General features: G+C 44.3%; 1 protein-coding gene across 3 annotated transcripts in view; it reads right to left on the bottom strand.

Moving 5' to 3' along the window:
• Positions 1-15,784, bottom strand: part of IL17RC (interleukin 17 receptor C) — a 33,577-nt gene extending 17,793 nt beyond the window's left edge. Inside the window, exons 1-8 of one of the 3 annotated variants that reach the window (XM_007425380.4) lie at positions 15,363-15,781; positions 13,006-13,024; positions 12,126-12,287; positions 10,390-10,464; positions 10,186-10,295; positions 4,539-4,656; positions 4,400-4,444; positions 1,762-1,907 (exon numbers count right to left, since the gene is read on the bottom strand). In XM_007425380.4, the coding sequence (XP_007425442.2) occupies positions 1,762-1,907; positions 4,400-4,444; positions 4,539-4,656; positions 10,186-10,295; positions 10,390-10,464; positions 12,126-12,287; positions 13,006-13,024; positions 15,363-15,455 (768 nt within the window). In that variant the 5' untranslated portion in view covers positions 15,456-15,781. Of the gene's footprint in view, positions 1-1,761; positions 1,908-4,399; positions 4,445-4,538; positions 4,657-10,185; positions 10,296-10,389; positions 10,465-12,125; positions 12,288-13,005; positions 13,025-15,362 lie in introns of all 3 variants that reach the window. The other 2 variants (XM_088134499.1, XM_025164869.2) reach the window with 2 other exon arrangements.

Raw genomic sequence — 15,784 nt, forward strand, 5'->3', positions numbered from 1 at the left:
TTGCAGCCTCCAGGCGCTGGATCAGCAACTGAATGGTATCGCTTGTCCAGCTAGGGGTGAAAACATAGAACTGGGTATCATCAGCATACTGATAATACCTCACCCTGTGCCACTGAATCATCTCAACCAGTAGTTTCATTAGATGTTAAAGAAGACTGGTGAGAGAACCAAGCTTGAGGCACTCCACACAAGAGGGGCCTAAGATAGGGCCTCTCCCACAGAGGAGGACCACTGCAACTGTAATGGTAAGGCTGACAGCAACACAGTACCTCCCCACTCCCAATCCCCGAGGCCAGTCAAGAAAGATAATATGGTTGATTGTACTGAAAGCCCATGTGAGCTGCATTTACAACCAAATCTATGAAGTGTCCCCCACCCCCACCCCAATACACGTGAACTGCTGAAAGTCCCCTTGTAAGAAAACATTCACAGCAAGCTGAATTGACCCTGAGTGGCCACGGGGAGAGGAATCAGTCATGGCCCAGTGCAACATTGTTGATATGCATTGGCCATATCTCAGAGACAGGATGGCTAGAAAGTCACCCAGATGGGTTTATCAGAAACATTCCAATGTCATGCCGTAATTTACACTGTGTCTGCCTCTTCCTTTGTCTTCTTGTTGAAATGTAGTAGGCCAAAGGTATATAAGCTGCGGTTCAGCTTTTGCTCAGCGTATCATGTTTTATAAGCACTGCATAGCAATGAGAACTGTAATCTTGCTGCTGTAAAGGAAAGAGGGAATGGCCGTGAAGAACTGGAGGAAGAATGCTACCAAGGCAACAGTCAGATCCAGGTCAAGAAAGTAACTTGAGAAAACATCTCAGACAAGCCTTTCCCTAGTTCACACAAAGAAAAAGGGAGGGAGGGAGGGGAAGCACATTCAGACTTGCAAGATTCTGTTACTATAGCTGTTACAATAAAAGTGGCCCTGACCTACACCACATTGGTTTCGTAGTCTGGTCTACCTCATAGGGCTGACACTTGCTCTTTCTTCAGGCTGAAAAATAACCATCAGGAAATCCCCTGATTTTAGCCATTCTCTCTCTGATTTGGGAATAAAACCCTGGAGATCTGATTCCCTGAAGCTCCATATCTTGTTCATTCAGAGGCAGTAACAAAATGAGCAAGGTTCATAAGCAAGTAAGAAACAAGAGTAAACGGAGGAACAATGTACAGGTAATCCTCATTTAATGACCACTTGTTCAGTGACCATTCAGAGTTACAATGGTGCTGAACAAGTGGTACTTACAACTGGTCCTCGAAATTCTGGCGGTCACAGCGTCATGATCACAATCTGGGTGTTTGCAACTGGCTTGCACTCATGATAGTTGCAGCATCCCGCAGTCACATGATTGCCATTTGTGACTTTCCCTACTGGCTTCCCATAACCAAAGTCAATGGGGAAGCTGGCAGGGAAGGTCGCAAGTTCCTTCAATAAGTTGCTCGCACCCTCCTCCACCCAGCAGCAGCCACCCCGGCTCTGCCGCATTCGCACCATGCCTCCCCCACCTAGCAGCAGCCACTTACCTGCCTGCTGGCCCGCTTGCAAGCCTCCTGGGACTCGTTTAACAACCTGCCATCCTCCCTTAACAATGGCAATGGGGAGTGCCAGGATTGCTGTCGCTAAGCGATGCGGTCACGTGACATATTGACTGCATTGCTTACCAACAGAAATTCCAGTCCCAATTACCGTCATTAAACTAGGACTACCTGTAGGGAAATACTAGGTTTCACCAATATTGGGGAAAACTCATCACTTACCAGCAACTTGGTGGTCTCCTGATCAAGCCCTTTAGCTCCCCCTGTCCGATTCAGATACAGCCACAGTTCGAAATGCTGTTCTTCAGGGGTGTCCTGCACATGTAGAACTGCCGACTGTAGTCCCACAGAAATTGCTAAACTGGGCACTGTAAGACCAAGGTTGTCATTAGCATCCCACAGCATTGAGCGCTCAGTCAGACTTCCAGCATGAGCACCACATGATCCAAGTGGGAATTTCTGTTTCCTGGGAAATCAAGAAGCACCCAGCCTTCCTAGATGGCTTTCTGTTCCCCTGTTATCTTTCTTCTACTTCGGTCATTCCTTTTTCTTTTATGTAGGCAGCTACATCACCTCTGAAGGCTTTTGAGTGTAAGTCAAGAGCCAGCCATGTGGCACCTGCAGGCAGGACTGTCTCTAGATGGTGACGGCAGGACCCCAAAACAAAATAAAAAGTTTTTTTTTTTTTTAAAGTAAATGGCCCAAAATGATGAGATTGACTAATCTCATTAAGTTCCAAGCAAGAAAGACAAAATCATAAAAGACTGGGCAAAAGCTTCTGGGTACAGTATTAAGATTGTTGCTCGTATTTTGGTTTCCCAGCAAGGAGTCCACCAGTGGCCCTCAAGCCACAGGTTGAAAACCAAACGTATGTGGTGCCTTGTGTTTTCCTCCTCTTGGGGGTTGATTCCAGTTGGCACCCACTGAGGACAAAGCAGCAAAACCCACCCTCGTGCACCAATCATTTGGAAAAGACAGCTGAGCTACACTGTTCTCCTATGATTCTGGAAAATTGGTTATCCCTAAACAAAAACCCAAATCTCATTGATCCAGGCCCTAAACTGCTTTATGTGCTGTGCGTCACTTGCCTGCCAAGGGACTGGGGAAGTGGCACGTATGGGAATCCCAGATATTCTTCCATCCAGGTATTGACTGGATTGATCGTTCTCTTCATCTTCTCAGTTAGAAATTGGACCACCCTCGAGATGGTTTGCGTTGTCCCCCTCCCCATCACATCCTTTCATAATGAGCCAAGGAAAGGTACAGTACTTGTGGAAGAGTCTCCTCCCTTTTCCCTGGATCTTAATAAGTATAATTCTAAATTCTTAATAAGTATAATTCTAAAACATTTTAAATCCCTGCATGAGTTTCATTCCTTGGTAGAAAGCATGCTTTGCCTGCAGAAAGCCCCACAAATCCCTGGAATCTCTCTGGTGTGAACCTCTGATGAACTGACACTAGTTAATGCAACTAGTTCACACAATGCCCTAAGCCAGTGTTGTCCAAACTTGGCCACTTTAAGATGAGTGGACTTCAACTCCCAGGCTGGCTGGGGAATTCTGGGAGTTGAAGTCCACTCATCTTAAAGTGGCCAAGTTTGGACAACACTGCCCTAAGCCTTAGCTTGCTTAATCATGATTTATGGGAGGGGCAACCTGCAACACCAGGAATATTAGGGATCTCCATGTTCCCTTTTCATAGCCCTTCAAAGCTCCTCTAACCATGACAGCTAAACAGTGACAGCACAATTTCTCTCCATTGTGAGGTGGAAAGCACATTAAAATGTAAGCCCTAAAGCAAGCATTTTGCTGTTAGAAAAACAAAGAAAAATACCAGCTTAGTGCCCATGTGAGTGATGTAATGCACTCAGATGTATCGTTAGCCCATTCAAGATTACCCAGTCTTAGTTTATGGAATCAACTACAGCAGGTTGGATTAACACGTTACATTGAGTTATAAAGTGGCTTGGTGAAGTGGATGAACACAGCCAATTGTGGCTTAGTCAACAAACTGGATTAAAACAAATCCTAAATTTAGCACAATGTAGAATCCTTCCAATATAAGAACAGTTTATGTGCTGTTTTCTAGGATCATACCACAGGCAAAAACTAGCTGGGATCACCATTTAAATATCATACCTGGCAACACCTTTTCCTTAAGCTATTTGGGTGGCTTTCTTAGACACTAAAAGAATAAATACATTTAAATAAAAAATGGATTTTAGTGCATCATATGAAGTTTGCAGAGTTCAGAGGTGCTAGTAAATTGCTTATGACAGTCAGAACTGACGGCATTCTATAGCCCAGAATTACATATTATAGAAATCATGGCCTGTACAACTTTTATTTAATATTTCAAGTATTTCTCAGGCACAGAATTCAAACTTTTCCCTGCAGTAATAAGAACTGGAAACTTGGTATTTAAGAATGAATGCCAGGATCAGATTCCCACCCTTGCACACAATCTGACCCTATCTAAAAGAAGATCTGAATTAGGAAAGCTTGTAGCATGTGTCAGAGTTCTAATTAGCATATCAGAGAGGGAGTGTGAATGAACTTACAGAGCAATCATAATACGGTTAGTTTGTTTGGGCTTAATGTGCTCTGTGAGTGCAGCTGTTCTGGCTTGCAAGTTCTGGCTTATGGCTTAACCTGTGATTTAAAGCCTTGTTTGTGGACCTCCTTCAGACATTTGGCTGTCAGGTTTGATCCAACAAGAATGTGGCTCTTTTATGCTACAAAAAGGTATTCTGGGAATTGCTTGACTCCTATGAGATGGTCCTAAACAGACTGTTGAGTCTCTGTCGATGCCTGCACTGGGGGAGCAGTATCGGTTGGGAAATCAGCGCACTGCAACATACCTTGGCAGAGGCGGATGGTGTCTTTGGCTTTGGGCCAGGTGCAGTCTATCAACAAAACATAGCAAAGACATCCAATGGGTGGAGGGGTTCAGGGTGATTCATCAAAGTTTGCTCTGTGTCTCATTTCTGGAGAACTCACCTGGTCCTTTGTGCATGATTTTCAACACACTTGCAGAATGATAGCGAGGCCATGTGAAGGCAGTGACACGCAGCTCCCCACTGAGAGCTATTGGGAAGCAGTCGTACTGCAGGGATCCCTAGAAAGGAAGAGGGACCAAAGTCAAAGAGCTTTTCCCACCTGAGGCCTGCCAGATATGGTAGGACTACGGTTCCCATTGTCTACAGCCAGCACAACTGGAGACCACCATGTTGAGGGAAAATGTTATACAGCTAGTCCTCGTTTAAGGACTGCCTTGTTTAGCAACTGTTTGCAGTTACAACAGGGACAAAAAAGTAACTTTGTGACCGTTTCTCACATTGACAATCTTTGCAGGTTTGTAAAGCAAAGGAAAGCTGAAGCAAGATTGTAAGCACAGTCACAGTTTCATTAGCCACTGCTTCCCTTAACGACCATGTTGCCGGTCCTGATTGTGGTCACTAAACAAGACTACCTCCATACTCATTCTTTACCTTCTTTAAGAAAACCTGCAAACATTTTAAAAACATGGCTCCGAAGGACGCTAGTGAATTATCCTTGATGACATGGCAGTTCCCCACAACTGGCTGCTCCTCTTTCAAACTGATCTTTTGCAAGGAGCCAGAACTGGCACTTAGGAACAGATGTCTTGACTGCATGCCACCGGATTATAAACAGTTCCCAGTACTTCTATTCCAAGAAATTCAAAGAGACTCAAAGAATCACATATCCAAGCATTCATGAGACTCCAATCTTCTTAGTTTTTCTACAGTTGCACATTTTTTACCTCCTACTATGCCTCAGGACCAGGACCACCATTGCTATAGTAAAGCACTGAGTTTCAAAGAATATTGCAGTCCCCTGTAGGCTGCTGCAGTCCTCTCATTGGGAATGCAAGCAACCGATGCCTACTTGTGATAGTAGTTATTGATAACTACTGGTTTTCATTACAGGTAGTCCTTGGTTTATGTCCATTCGCCCAGTGACTGTCCAAAGTTATGGCAGCACTGAAAAAATGGACATACGACCAGTCCTTGAAGTTCTGGCCATCACAGCATTCCCCCAGGGTCACATGATCGCAATCTGGATGTTCAGGTGCTTGGCTTGCAATTACAACATTGCAGTGAACTGCTGTCACGTGAACGCCATTTGCGACCTTCCCTGCCGGCTTCCCACAAGCAAAGTCAGTGGGGAAGCTGGCAGGGAAAGTTGCAAGTTGCTCCAGTGAGCTGCTCCATTTCTGCCATTTCCTGCTTAACCACCCACACAATCCTGGGGTTATGACGACAACCGGGACTGCTGGGATTGCCATTGTTAAGCAATGCAGTCGTGTAACATCGAACTTTACAACCACATTGCTTAGCAATGGCAATTCCAGTCCCAACTGCTGTCATAACCCAAGGACTACCTGAATACCATTATTACTATTAATTAGTATGTCTTGTGGAATCTCAATCCTATAATAAAGGCAAGCCAAAAAACCCAGGGTCTGTTCTAGTTTCTTCTTCCCTTTTTAATTAAGTGGATTTTAGTGCTGCATCATACGAATTCTGATCTGTGGTTAATTTATTATTATTTTTATTTATTTATTAAACGTATATGCCACCCATCTCCCCCAGAGGGTGGCTCCGGGTGGCTTACAATTAAAATCTGAAACAATAAAAACCATACAAATATAAATGTCCATATTAAAATAACTAATAACAATTCTATATAAAAAGAATATATACGATTCAGGATGATGGGGGGGGAGCAGCATCGATCATCCCACCAGTCAATTCCAGCAATGTGAGCCCCCATCTGGCTGCCAGGCCATCTGGCAGAGCCATGTTTTCACATGTTAACTGAGATGTGCCCATCAAACTTACTTGTGGTCCTCTTAATGAATTCCTAGCTCATATTGCTGGGAACTCTAAAAGTTATCATCTCAGCAAATATGATGGACATCAGGTAGGGCAAAGGTGCCATCATCCATGCCTTTGAAGTTGACAGTTTCAAATAAATTGTAGTTAAGGGTTAGTCTTATCCGCTGGGCCCAAAAGAACAAGTTGCGGTTAACGTACAGTAAACTGAAAACAAAACTCTCCCAACATTTCTTTTGCAGCTGTCACCAAGGATCCTTCCAGCCATAGATATGATGCCAATGTGGTATCAGCACATATTGCAAGTTGCCAGGCATGGCCATCTGCCCACTAAAAGAGAGGCAGACTTTGATCGCGCGGGCACCATCTTGACTTTTTGAACCTCCTGTACACACGGCTGTTGCCATGGGGCCTACAGCCTGTTTCACTCCAGGCTCCAGAGAAAATGTAGGGAAGATAAATGTCCTGGGCCTTCTCTATAGCTTCAGGGTGGGTCAGCCCCACTAGTGGGAACTCCCGCCTTCTCGTGCCTCCCAGCTCCTGGGCTCCCTCTCTCTTCCTGAAGTGAAAGTGCAGGGGTGTCCCATCGCTTCCTTGCGTGGCTGTGGGGCGGCTTTGCACACCTGTACCCGGTGGCCAATGCAGTGAAAGCTTATTTACTTTATGCCCCCATGGAAAGCAAATCCAAGGAGGGGAGGTAGTCTGGTCAGCTCAGGAAGAGGGAGGGGAGGACCCTTGATGAGTATTACAAAGCAGGTGAAAATGTACTGGCTCTTTGAGAGGCAAAGCTAGCGGCGTTCTGGCTGGGGAATTCTGGGAGTTAAAGTCCACCCATCTTAAAGTTGCTGAGGCTCAGAAACACTGGTTTAGGCTACTTTGTATTACAGGTCCTTCACTCAGCCTGTTTGCTACCCCATTTGATCAAATATTTATGGTTTGCATTTGCAGAATAAATACTGTACTGGTTATTTTCCTACCATTGTTTGGTTAATTGGGACAGCCGCTGGGCAATGAACAAATATTTGGACATTGTTATTTCCATGACGCTAAGCAAATGTGAGCATTTAAGATAATCTTTTGGAAAGGCTGCCTGGATAAATGAGGTGAGACCAATACAATTCTTGGTCCACTTGTTAAGGGGTAGGGTTCCTTCAACCAACTATAAAAATAACAGCTGTCTGTAATTCTCCACTGCCCGTCCCCTGAAAGTCCCCTGAAGGTCAGTCTAAAGGTATTGGCACTGCCAGAGGTGTCCCCAGGCACATCAAGATGGCAGCCACATCAAAGCTCCGCTCCTGTTTATGTGCGTGACAATTCCATCCCTCTGCATGTGTGACACACAAAAAGGGGTGGAGCTTCAATTACACTGTTGTGGCTTCCATCGTGACTTCTGGCTACGCCCTGCAAACACCCTTGGGCACTGCTAAAATTTGGAACCACACCTTGCAGAACTTAGCCACACAGAAAGCCCCAGGGCTGTTTTCTTTCTTTCTTTTTTTTCAAGTCTAAGTTTCAAAAGCCCTAAAGACTTTGACAGACTGAATAGGCAACACGTGGTGACGTTTTGAAAGATCAGAAGTTACGGAGTCTAGGTGAGACACCTTCGGTGCTCTGAGGATCTCTTCATCTCTCCAGTAAATGGGGATGTGTGTGGTAGAATGGTTAGATTAGGGCCAAGGAGATCCAATTTCAGGTCTCCATCCAGCCACGAAGCTGCACAGATGCCATTCACAGCCTATATTAAGGGGAAAATAAGGAGAGGAAAAGAGACTGTGCCTGGATGTACGCTTTGTGTTAAACCCAAATGTGGTTTGCTTATGGTTTAGTGTTGTGTGAAAACAGCCACTATGGTTTGGAAACCATGCCATATGGGTCAGCTGATTGTGTGAACCCAACCAATTACAGTTTATTCAATAAATCTCAGCTTAGTGTGTTGCACGAATGCCAGCTTCCGTCCTTTGGAGGAAAGGTGAGATGTCAGTGTAAATAAATTAATCATAAGCTAATAGTTGCTGACAGAAATGCAAGGGAGGGAATGCCATTACCACCGTGCCTTGCTTGTCAGCTTTCCAGACACATCAGATATGCTGTCAATGCTGGTCAAGGCCAGCCTTTTACACATACCCAGTTTAGTTTGCATGCATTATAATAAATAAATAGAGCACAGAACAGGTTAGGCAGAATAAGCACATATGTACCTTTGTATACTCATGGACTCCATTTTTTAATGAACAGAGGACTCAGTGGCAAAATTGGTGTGTTTTTATTGGTTGGGAGCTGCCCCTGAGCTCAAAATCTTTTCTGTGACAAGCAAGGAGAAATTTATAATCCTTAAATTCTTCTCATAATCCTCCTCTAAAGGTAATAATAATAATAATAATAATAATAATAATAATAATAATAATAATAATAATAATAATAGGCTTTCTTAAGCTAGCTCCCTTTGAGTATCTTGGACTAAAACTCCTGTCAATGTGACCTAGCATGGCACTTCATTGCACTGTGTGGACATGATGGGAACTGAGGTCAAACTGGAGACGGATGTGTTAGACACCCCCAGTAGTACTAGCCTCTTAATATCAAAAGACAAAAGCAGACTGCATGGCCAGACTTGACATGAGAACTGAATGCTAAATACTGGAGGCCCAGGTTAAGTGCTAAATCTGGAGGCCCAGGTTAAGTGCTCTCTCAGCCTTGGAGTTCACTGGGTGACTGCAGACTGATCTCTTCCCCTCAGCCCACCTACTTTGCAGGATAAAACTAGGGGAGATCCCACATGCACCATGTTGTCCTTTGTTATGGCGAGCTCAGACTCAGAGGAGGTGACTGACCATGGCAGCCTGTTCCAGAGTTACCGGGTGAACCATCACCTGAGGATCTGCAGGCAGCTGAGGCTGGGCCATCCGGTAATCAACAGGAACAGCCCTCGGTCTCTGAAGACGAGGAGCCTGACCTGCTGCCCCCACCCAGCACAAGGGCTCACAGCATGGAGAAGAAATCAGAGCAAAAGTGCTCCACAAGGCTTCTTGCAAGAAAGGAGCTACACCCTCCTGTCATAAGTAGATGTGATGGAATGGAATTATGAAGGCCAAGCTCAGGGAGATAAACATTTTCTTAGCTCACCAGAACCGCGTGGGAGGAACAAGAGGATGATACTGGCACCTCCCTGAGGAATTCACACTGTTGTGCCTGGAGGACTTTGGGAACTGGGGTTTTACTCTGGGAAGATTCTTGCTAGAGGTTGTAGCTAATAAACATAGCTGGACTGAATTGGCATTGTCTCTTGGAGTTCCTTGGGCTAGGCCTGACAGTAACACCGGCACTGGCTCTACTTCACAGATCAGCAATTCCAAGCCCCTCCATTGGCAACAACCCTTTGCTTACCCTGACTCTGTGTGCCTCAAATTCTGACTTTGAATCCCTTGACTTTGACTTTGATTCTCGGACCAGCTGATGAACCTTCTGTGACGCTTCGACCCTTGGGCCTCACCCTGACTACACTTTTGCCTGCTGCTTTGGACTTGGAAACTTTGGGACTCTATTAAAGGGAGCTTGCTTGACTTTGGGAAATTCTTTCCCACTCATGTGTGGGTGGGTGTGGTGCTCACATCCTTCCTGCCACTTGGGCAGTTGTAAAAAACCAACAGTAAAGTTTGCAACTGGTGGGTTTCTGTATGTTTGGCCTGGGACAGGACATCCTTCCAGAGAAGAGCTGGGAATTAATATAATAATAATTAACTAGATCTTCCCACCCAGAGAGGACACCTCTAGGAGTTGGTGCTTCTTACCAGGGAATTATTTTTACCTTCCCAACCGTAGGGAAGCCAAACCTCCAGTTCAACACAACGAGAGGAAGAGGGTGTGTCCACAATGAGCAGAATACGTGTTCGCAGGATTTCTGGGGACAGAAAGAAAGCAGGGTCAAAAGCAGAGCAGGGACAGTTTCCAGCTGGTTGCAAGGGGCTGCTGTTGAGAAGGCCCACCCTACTCACTCTCAGCACGTCCGCTGGGCTGCATGCTGATCTTGCTGGCTCCTCCATCTTGTTTTGTACCCAGCGCAGGTGGCTCTAGAAGGACACAGAAGGAATGAGGCTTTGATTATTGGAATGCATCTATTTTGGCAAAAATAACAGGTGAAGCAATATGGTGGAACCATCCTTGCATGCAGAGGACCACATTTCTGCAGCGGTTCATGCCATTTAGGTAATGATGTCATCACACAGATGATGCAAATCACTGCAAAGACATTCTTTCTAATTTAATGGACATATGTGAATAAAGGACCTCCCTTCTTCCCAGTTGGTCTGTTAAAACAAGGTTTCACATATTACGTAGGGCTAAAAGGATACGAAACAAAGATTTACAATCAGCTAGCAATTATTGCCCTTTCTTTTTTGAAAGACACTAAATACCTGTCAGATTGTTCCTCTGATGGCTGGTTGTGCTTCACATTGAGTTGATTTTTTGGGGTGGGAAATAGAAATAAGAAAGAGGGGATCTAAAGGCAGAGAGATCTACCAGGTTGGGCAAGGATGGGATTTTAGCTGTCTTGATAGCAAGAGGAGAGCCAGTTGACCTTTTGTGAAGTGTAAGGACTAGACCTAAGAAGCCTTCCCTAACCCAATATCTTCCACTTGTTTTGTACTACAATGCCCATCCTTCCTTGTCAGCAAAGTCAAATTGGGGACAGCTGCTATAAAGGATATCAAAGACATAAGGAGATGCCTCTTACCAAGTCAAATCATTGGCCTGTATCATCCTTTCTTAACTCAATGCCCCTCCAGCTGTTTCAGGACTGAAACCCCCAGAATCTCCAGCCAATACAGCCTTGGAGGGTGCTGCCTGGCATTCCTGGGACTTGATGTCCCAGCAACCTGGAAAGTGCCAGCTTGGAAAAGTCTGCTGATATGGCCCAATACTGCCAATTCTAGCAGTATTGCCTTTCCTAGTCTTATCACCTGTGACAGCTTTTAATAGAGGATACACCTGGCATTTTCTACCTGCAAAGTTTACATGCTACAATAAGGTATCAGTCATTCCTCTAAGATGCTAATCTCATGAACTACTCCAGGAATGGAACCCTGGGCTTCTTGCATCTAAAATGGGAGAATCTATTTATTTATTAGATTTATATCCCACCTTTTATTTAGGAGCTCAAGGCTCTATTTTTCCCCACACCCAACACCCTGTGAAGTACCTGGGCTGAAAAATAATTGGACCAATGTCACTTAGAGAGTTTTGTAGCATCTTTTCTGATTTTATTAAAACACTTTTTTTTTTTGCCTGATTCTTTGACACCATAGACTAAAATGGCTCTCCTCTTGCAATGTCTAGGGAGCTTATTTGGGTGATAGTGAATTAGAACCTGGGTCTCCCCATTCCTAGTCCAACTAACCATTATGCCATGACAGGGGAGGGAAATTTTTCCTATGGGGATCTGCCATCTAACTTACTTCTGGACAAAATCTGCTAGGAGGTAGCCATGAAACTGGCTGGAGGATGGGCGGTTTGTCAAGGATGAAACCAGGCCTAAAGGATTCCTGTTGCTCAGATGGCTTTCATTGCAGATTCCTCACCCCTGCCCTGCCCTGCCCTGCCCTGCCCTGCCCTGTCCTAGACCAATACATTGGCAGCAGCAAGAAGCCAAGCTCCAGCCCTCCCAGGTCACAAGGCTAGCAGCAGACTCAAATAAGCTTCTAAGAACAGATGCTTGAGTCACCTTCCTTACCCAGCAATCCAAGAAATAACATCACTTGCACGCAGGGAGTGCAGTCTTGCTGCTCCGCACACCATAGAATGTTACTTGTGTTCATCCAAGCCAGCTGTAGGATTGGATCTAGCTCTGGATCTGATATGGCTTCACCAGGTGGACATAGTACATCCTTTGCTTCTGAAAGCAAGGTGGGGGAGAGGAGAGAGAAAGTGATTGGAGGCAGTAGAGGAAGCTGTGGCTATAAACACCCCTCTCTTGCCCCACCTATCTGTCCTTTGCAGACTGAGAGTGGGGTGGAGGCTTCAGTCATGGTTGCCTTCCAAATAACTGGTTGCAAGTTGGTGTTCTGCAGAGGAGGAGGAGGAACGTTTGCTAACATCGGAGCTGCAGGTAGCAATGGAGCACAAGAATTTAAGAGATGCCCCGAAATGGCTTTTCTTTGTTATGCCCACCCCCATTTTTTTCTCTTTCTCCAACATGTTTTATTCGGGGGCAGGCACTACATATTACTGCCTTGAAATCACAATCTGTATAATTTGCGGTCTCCCTTTGGGTGTGTGAGTGTGCGTGAGAAAAAGAGAAAATGCATGATCGTATCGTAGTTAAATGCAAGTAAACACTTCTTATAGTTAAGTAATCCTGTCTAACTGGTTCCCAGTCAAATCACACAGGTCAAGCCTTCATACTGTTGTGAGTTGTAATCATGAACCCTGTTGAACCAAACAAATGAACGAGAAATCAGTTTTCTCCTTGGCATGCAGGTGTGTTGCACCACAACTCTCCATTCTCAGTCAGCATGACTGAGATGAGGATTGTTGTTCACTACAACTTTAGTGCACTAATTCAAGGGAAAATGAATGGTCTCCTTTACACAAAAAACAGAAAGTATACTCACTTAGCCGGCAGTCCAGGCCCTGCAGAAAGAGAGAGAAAGGGCAGGTTCAGTGGCTGGCATATGTACTTTCAAAATAAACTCATTTTTCCAGTTCCCATTGCACAATGTGGCCAGCCAGCTAAGCTTAAAACAACAATGTGACTTCACTGATTTACAGTTAAAGACCAACAAATTAGGAAAGAAATAGCATTGATCAATCAAGACACAACGTAATGCACTATAGGGAAGGTGAGAGAAAATGATCTAGGATAGCTGAGATTATCATACAACCCTCTAAAGCAGTGTTTCTCAACCTTGGCAACTTTAAAATAGGTGGACTTCAACTCCCAGAATTCCCCATGCTGGCTGGGGAATTCTGGGAGTTGAAGTCCACCTATCTTAAAGTTGCCAAGGTTGAGAAACACTGCTCTAAAGTAAAAGCTAAGCCCAAATATAAGGACAATAGCAACTGAGTAGAATTTGGCAATATTCTGGCCATGATCAAGTGTAATGTCTGTTCTTAAAAACAACATTTCCCATTTTTAGCTCATTGAGGCTCATAATAGTCTCTCTCAGTGTTTCCTACTGGAAGTACCCCCTTAACATACTAATCTGAATGGACGAATACCATTTATTTTATTTGCCGTTGTCCCATACATTTGACAACATGAGGGGGATTTGAAGATCCAGACTGAAATACTCAAAAGGTGAGTTTACTTATTGCCTCTTAACTGAACTTAAGGGCATTTGGAATGAATTCCAAATCTGCCTTTCTTACAACATCTGAGAGCCGAGTAGATATATTACTGGCAGTGTTGTGGCGTATCTGAAAACTCAGCAAACAAGTCTTTCTTTTTTTTTAAGCACTTTAGAACCTCTCCGGAGCTTCTGGTTCATTTGTTCCTCCATTGGTAGATACTTTTAACCTGACCACTAGCTCCTTCTTCTCACCCAGGGCTGGCTTTTGGCTAAGGCCAAGTAGGCACTAGCCCAAGGCATCAAAGCTTAGAGGGCCCCAATTCACCCCTCCTCATGTCAGAAATAAAAACAAGAAACTGATTTTCCTCATATCCTTTCTTCTGAGATCTTGGAATCCTTTGAATCTCTGATCTTGACACCCTGGACCTCTGAATTTATTATTTATGCAACATATGTCAACAAAAGTAGCACGCATAGTTATTTCAGGATAAGTGAGATCTACAAAAACACATTGCAATATAATATGCTCCTGTTCATGGTTCTAGCCAACCAGCAATCCAGTAATGCCATTTTCCAGTATATTCCATTCCATTTCCCTCCCAATTTTGCCCCCCACCTTCCCATAGCTATTAGTTCGCATGTGAGTTATTTGTGGAAGTCCTTAACCCCCACTTAAAAAACAGTTTTCCCTTAACTTTTACAGACTTTGGGATTTTCCCAAAATGCTGGTGTCACTTTGTTTGAGGAGGTTGGGGGAGCTATAAGGATTCAGTAATGTCTTGTTATTAAGCTAACAACTGTCTTCTATCCTACTTCTTCATATCCAGCGACTAATGTTCATTAGAATCTACTTTCATCTTTCTGCTCCTGAAAGAGTGGAATAGGGGAATATTCCTATTTTGCCACTCATTACAAAGCAAAGCAGGAAACGGCTTATCTCACGTGGAAAACTAATACATTTAATAAAGCCTGTATCTGCTCAGCTACCGTCTATCTAATCTTTATTGGGGCAAAAGCCCTGGGTGTCTAGTGGCTACACTCTTGAAACACCTTCACAGTTATGGGATAACTAATTTGTAGTCATAAATACAGATTCTGTCCACATTAATTATTACAACATCACTGGAATGCAGCTCCTGTTTTACTCATTCTTCCCTGATATGCCTTATCTTGTCCCCAGGAAATTACTTGTGTAGCTTTATCCTACTGTTTGCCATATCGGAAAACCCCTCACAAAACACACGAGGTAGCAAAAACAGTCAGGATAAGGCATTGCTAGCCAACAACTCTTTCTAACTAAACAGCAAGAATTGGTTCTGCTAAGAATCGCTGCTAAGGAAAGGCTCAGAAACCTTTATATCATGACTCAGAAATCTTTATCTCATGACTGTAACCCTTCTTGTCAAACAATTCCTTTTCTATAGGTTGTAGTGACACCTAAGACAAGTATGTTATGCTAATGAGGTATAAATATGCTCCTCCACAGATAATCAAACCGTCAGAGATCCTGATCAACTGCAGATTGTAAAATGCCAACACCAGTTTGTGACACACCAATAATGCAAAATACAAGTTCACCTTTAGACCAGGGAAAAGGAAGAAAACAGATCCTAGAGATTATTTGGTTAGGCTGTAAAATTCGCTCCCTCCTCCCACCACTTGACGAGACTTTTACTTACCTGTGAGCAGCTGACAGAGTTCAGCGAAGTTGCAAGAGGAAAGCATGCAGAAAGCAAGTGAGTTAGAAACAACAGCAAGACAAATGACCGCATCTCAGGGATGATGGGGTAGCAAAGCAACGACTCTTCTTGTAACTCATTCCTGGCATGATAAAGACCCTGTGCCTTCCATCACACAACCTGCCTTTCTGCAGAACAAGTTTAAATCCTGCCTTGGTACAACATTTCCATGTTTCTTCCCTCCAAGGAATTGGTATCTTCACAGTGTTTCCGACCTTAGGAGCTGGGGCAGAGATAGGCTGAAGGGCAGGCTAAGGATCCCAGCTGACCAAGCAACCAAGAGTCTCTCCACAAGCAGCAGGAGCGAGAAGATGAGAAGAGCTGCCCATCAAGGAAGAGATTTCCCAGCTTGGTTTGCCAGA

Source organism: Python bivittatus, unplaced genomic scaffold (genome assembly GCF_059951505.1).
Source record: "Python bivittatus isolate LINGU-HERP-01145 unplaced genomic scaffold, Pbiv_v1 ctg000080_np1212, whole genome shotgun sequence".
Classification (NCBI taxonomy): domain Eukaryota; kingdom Metazoa; phylum Chordata; class Lepidosauria; order Squamata; family Pythonidae; genus Python; species Python bivittatus.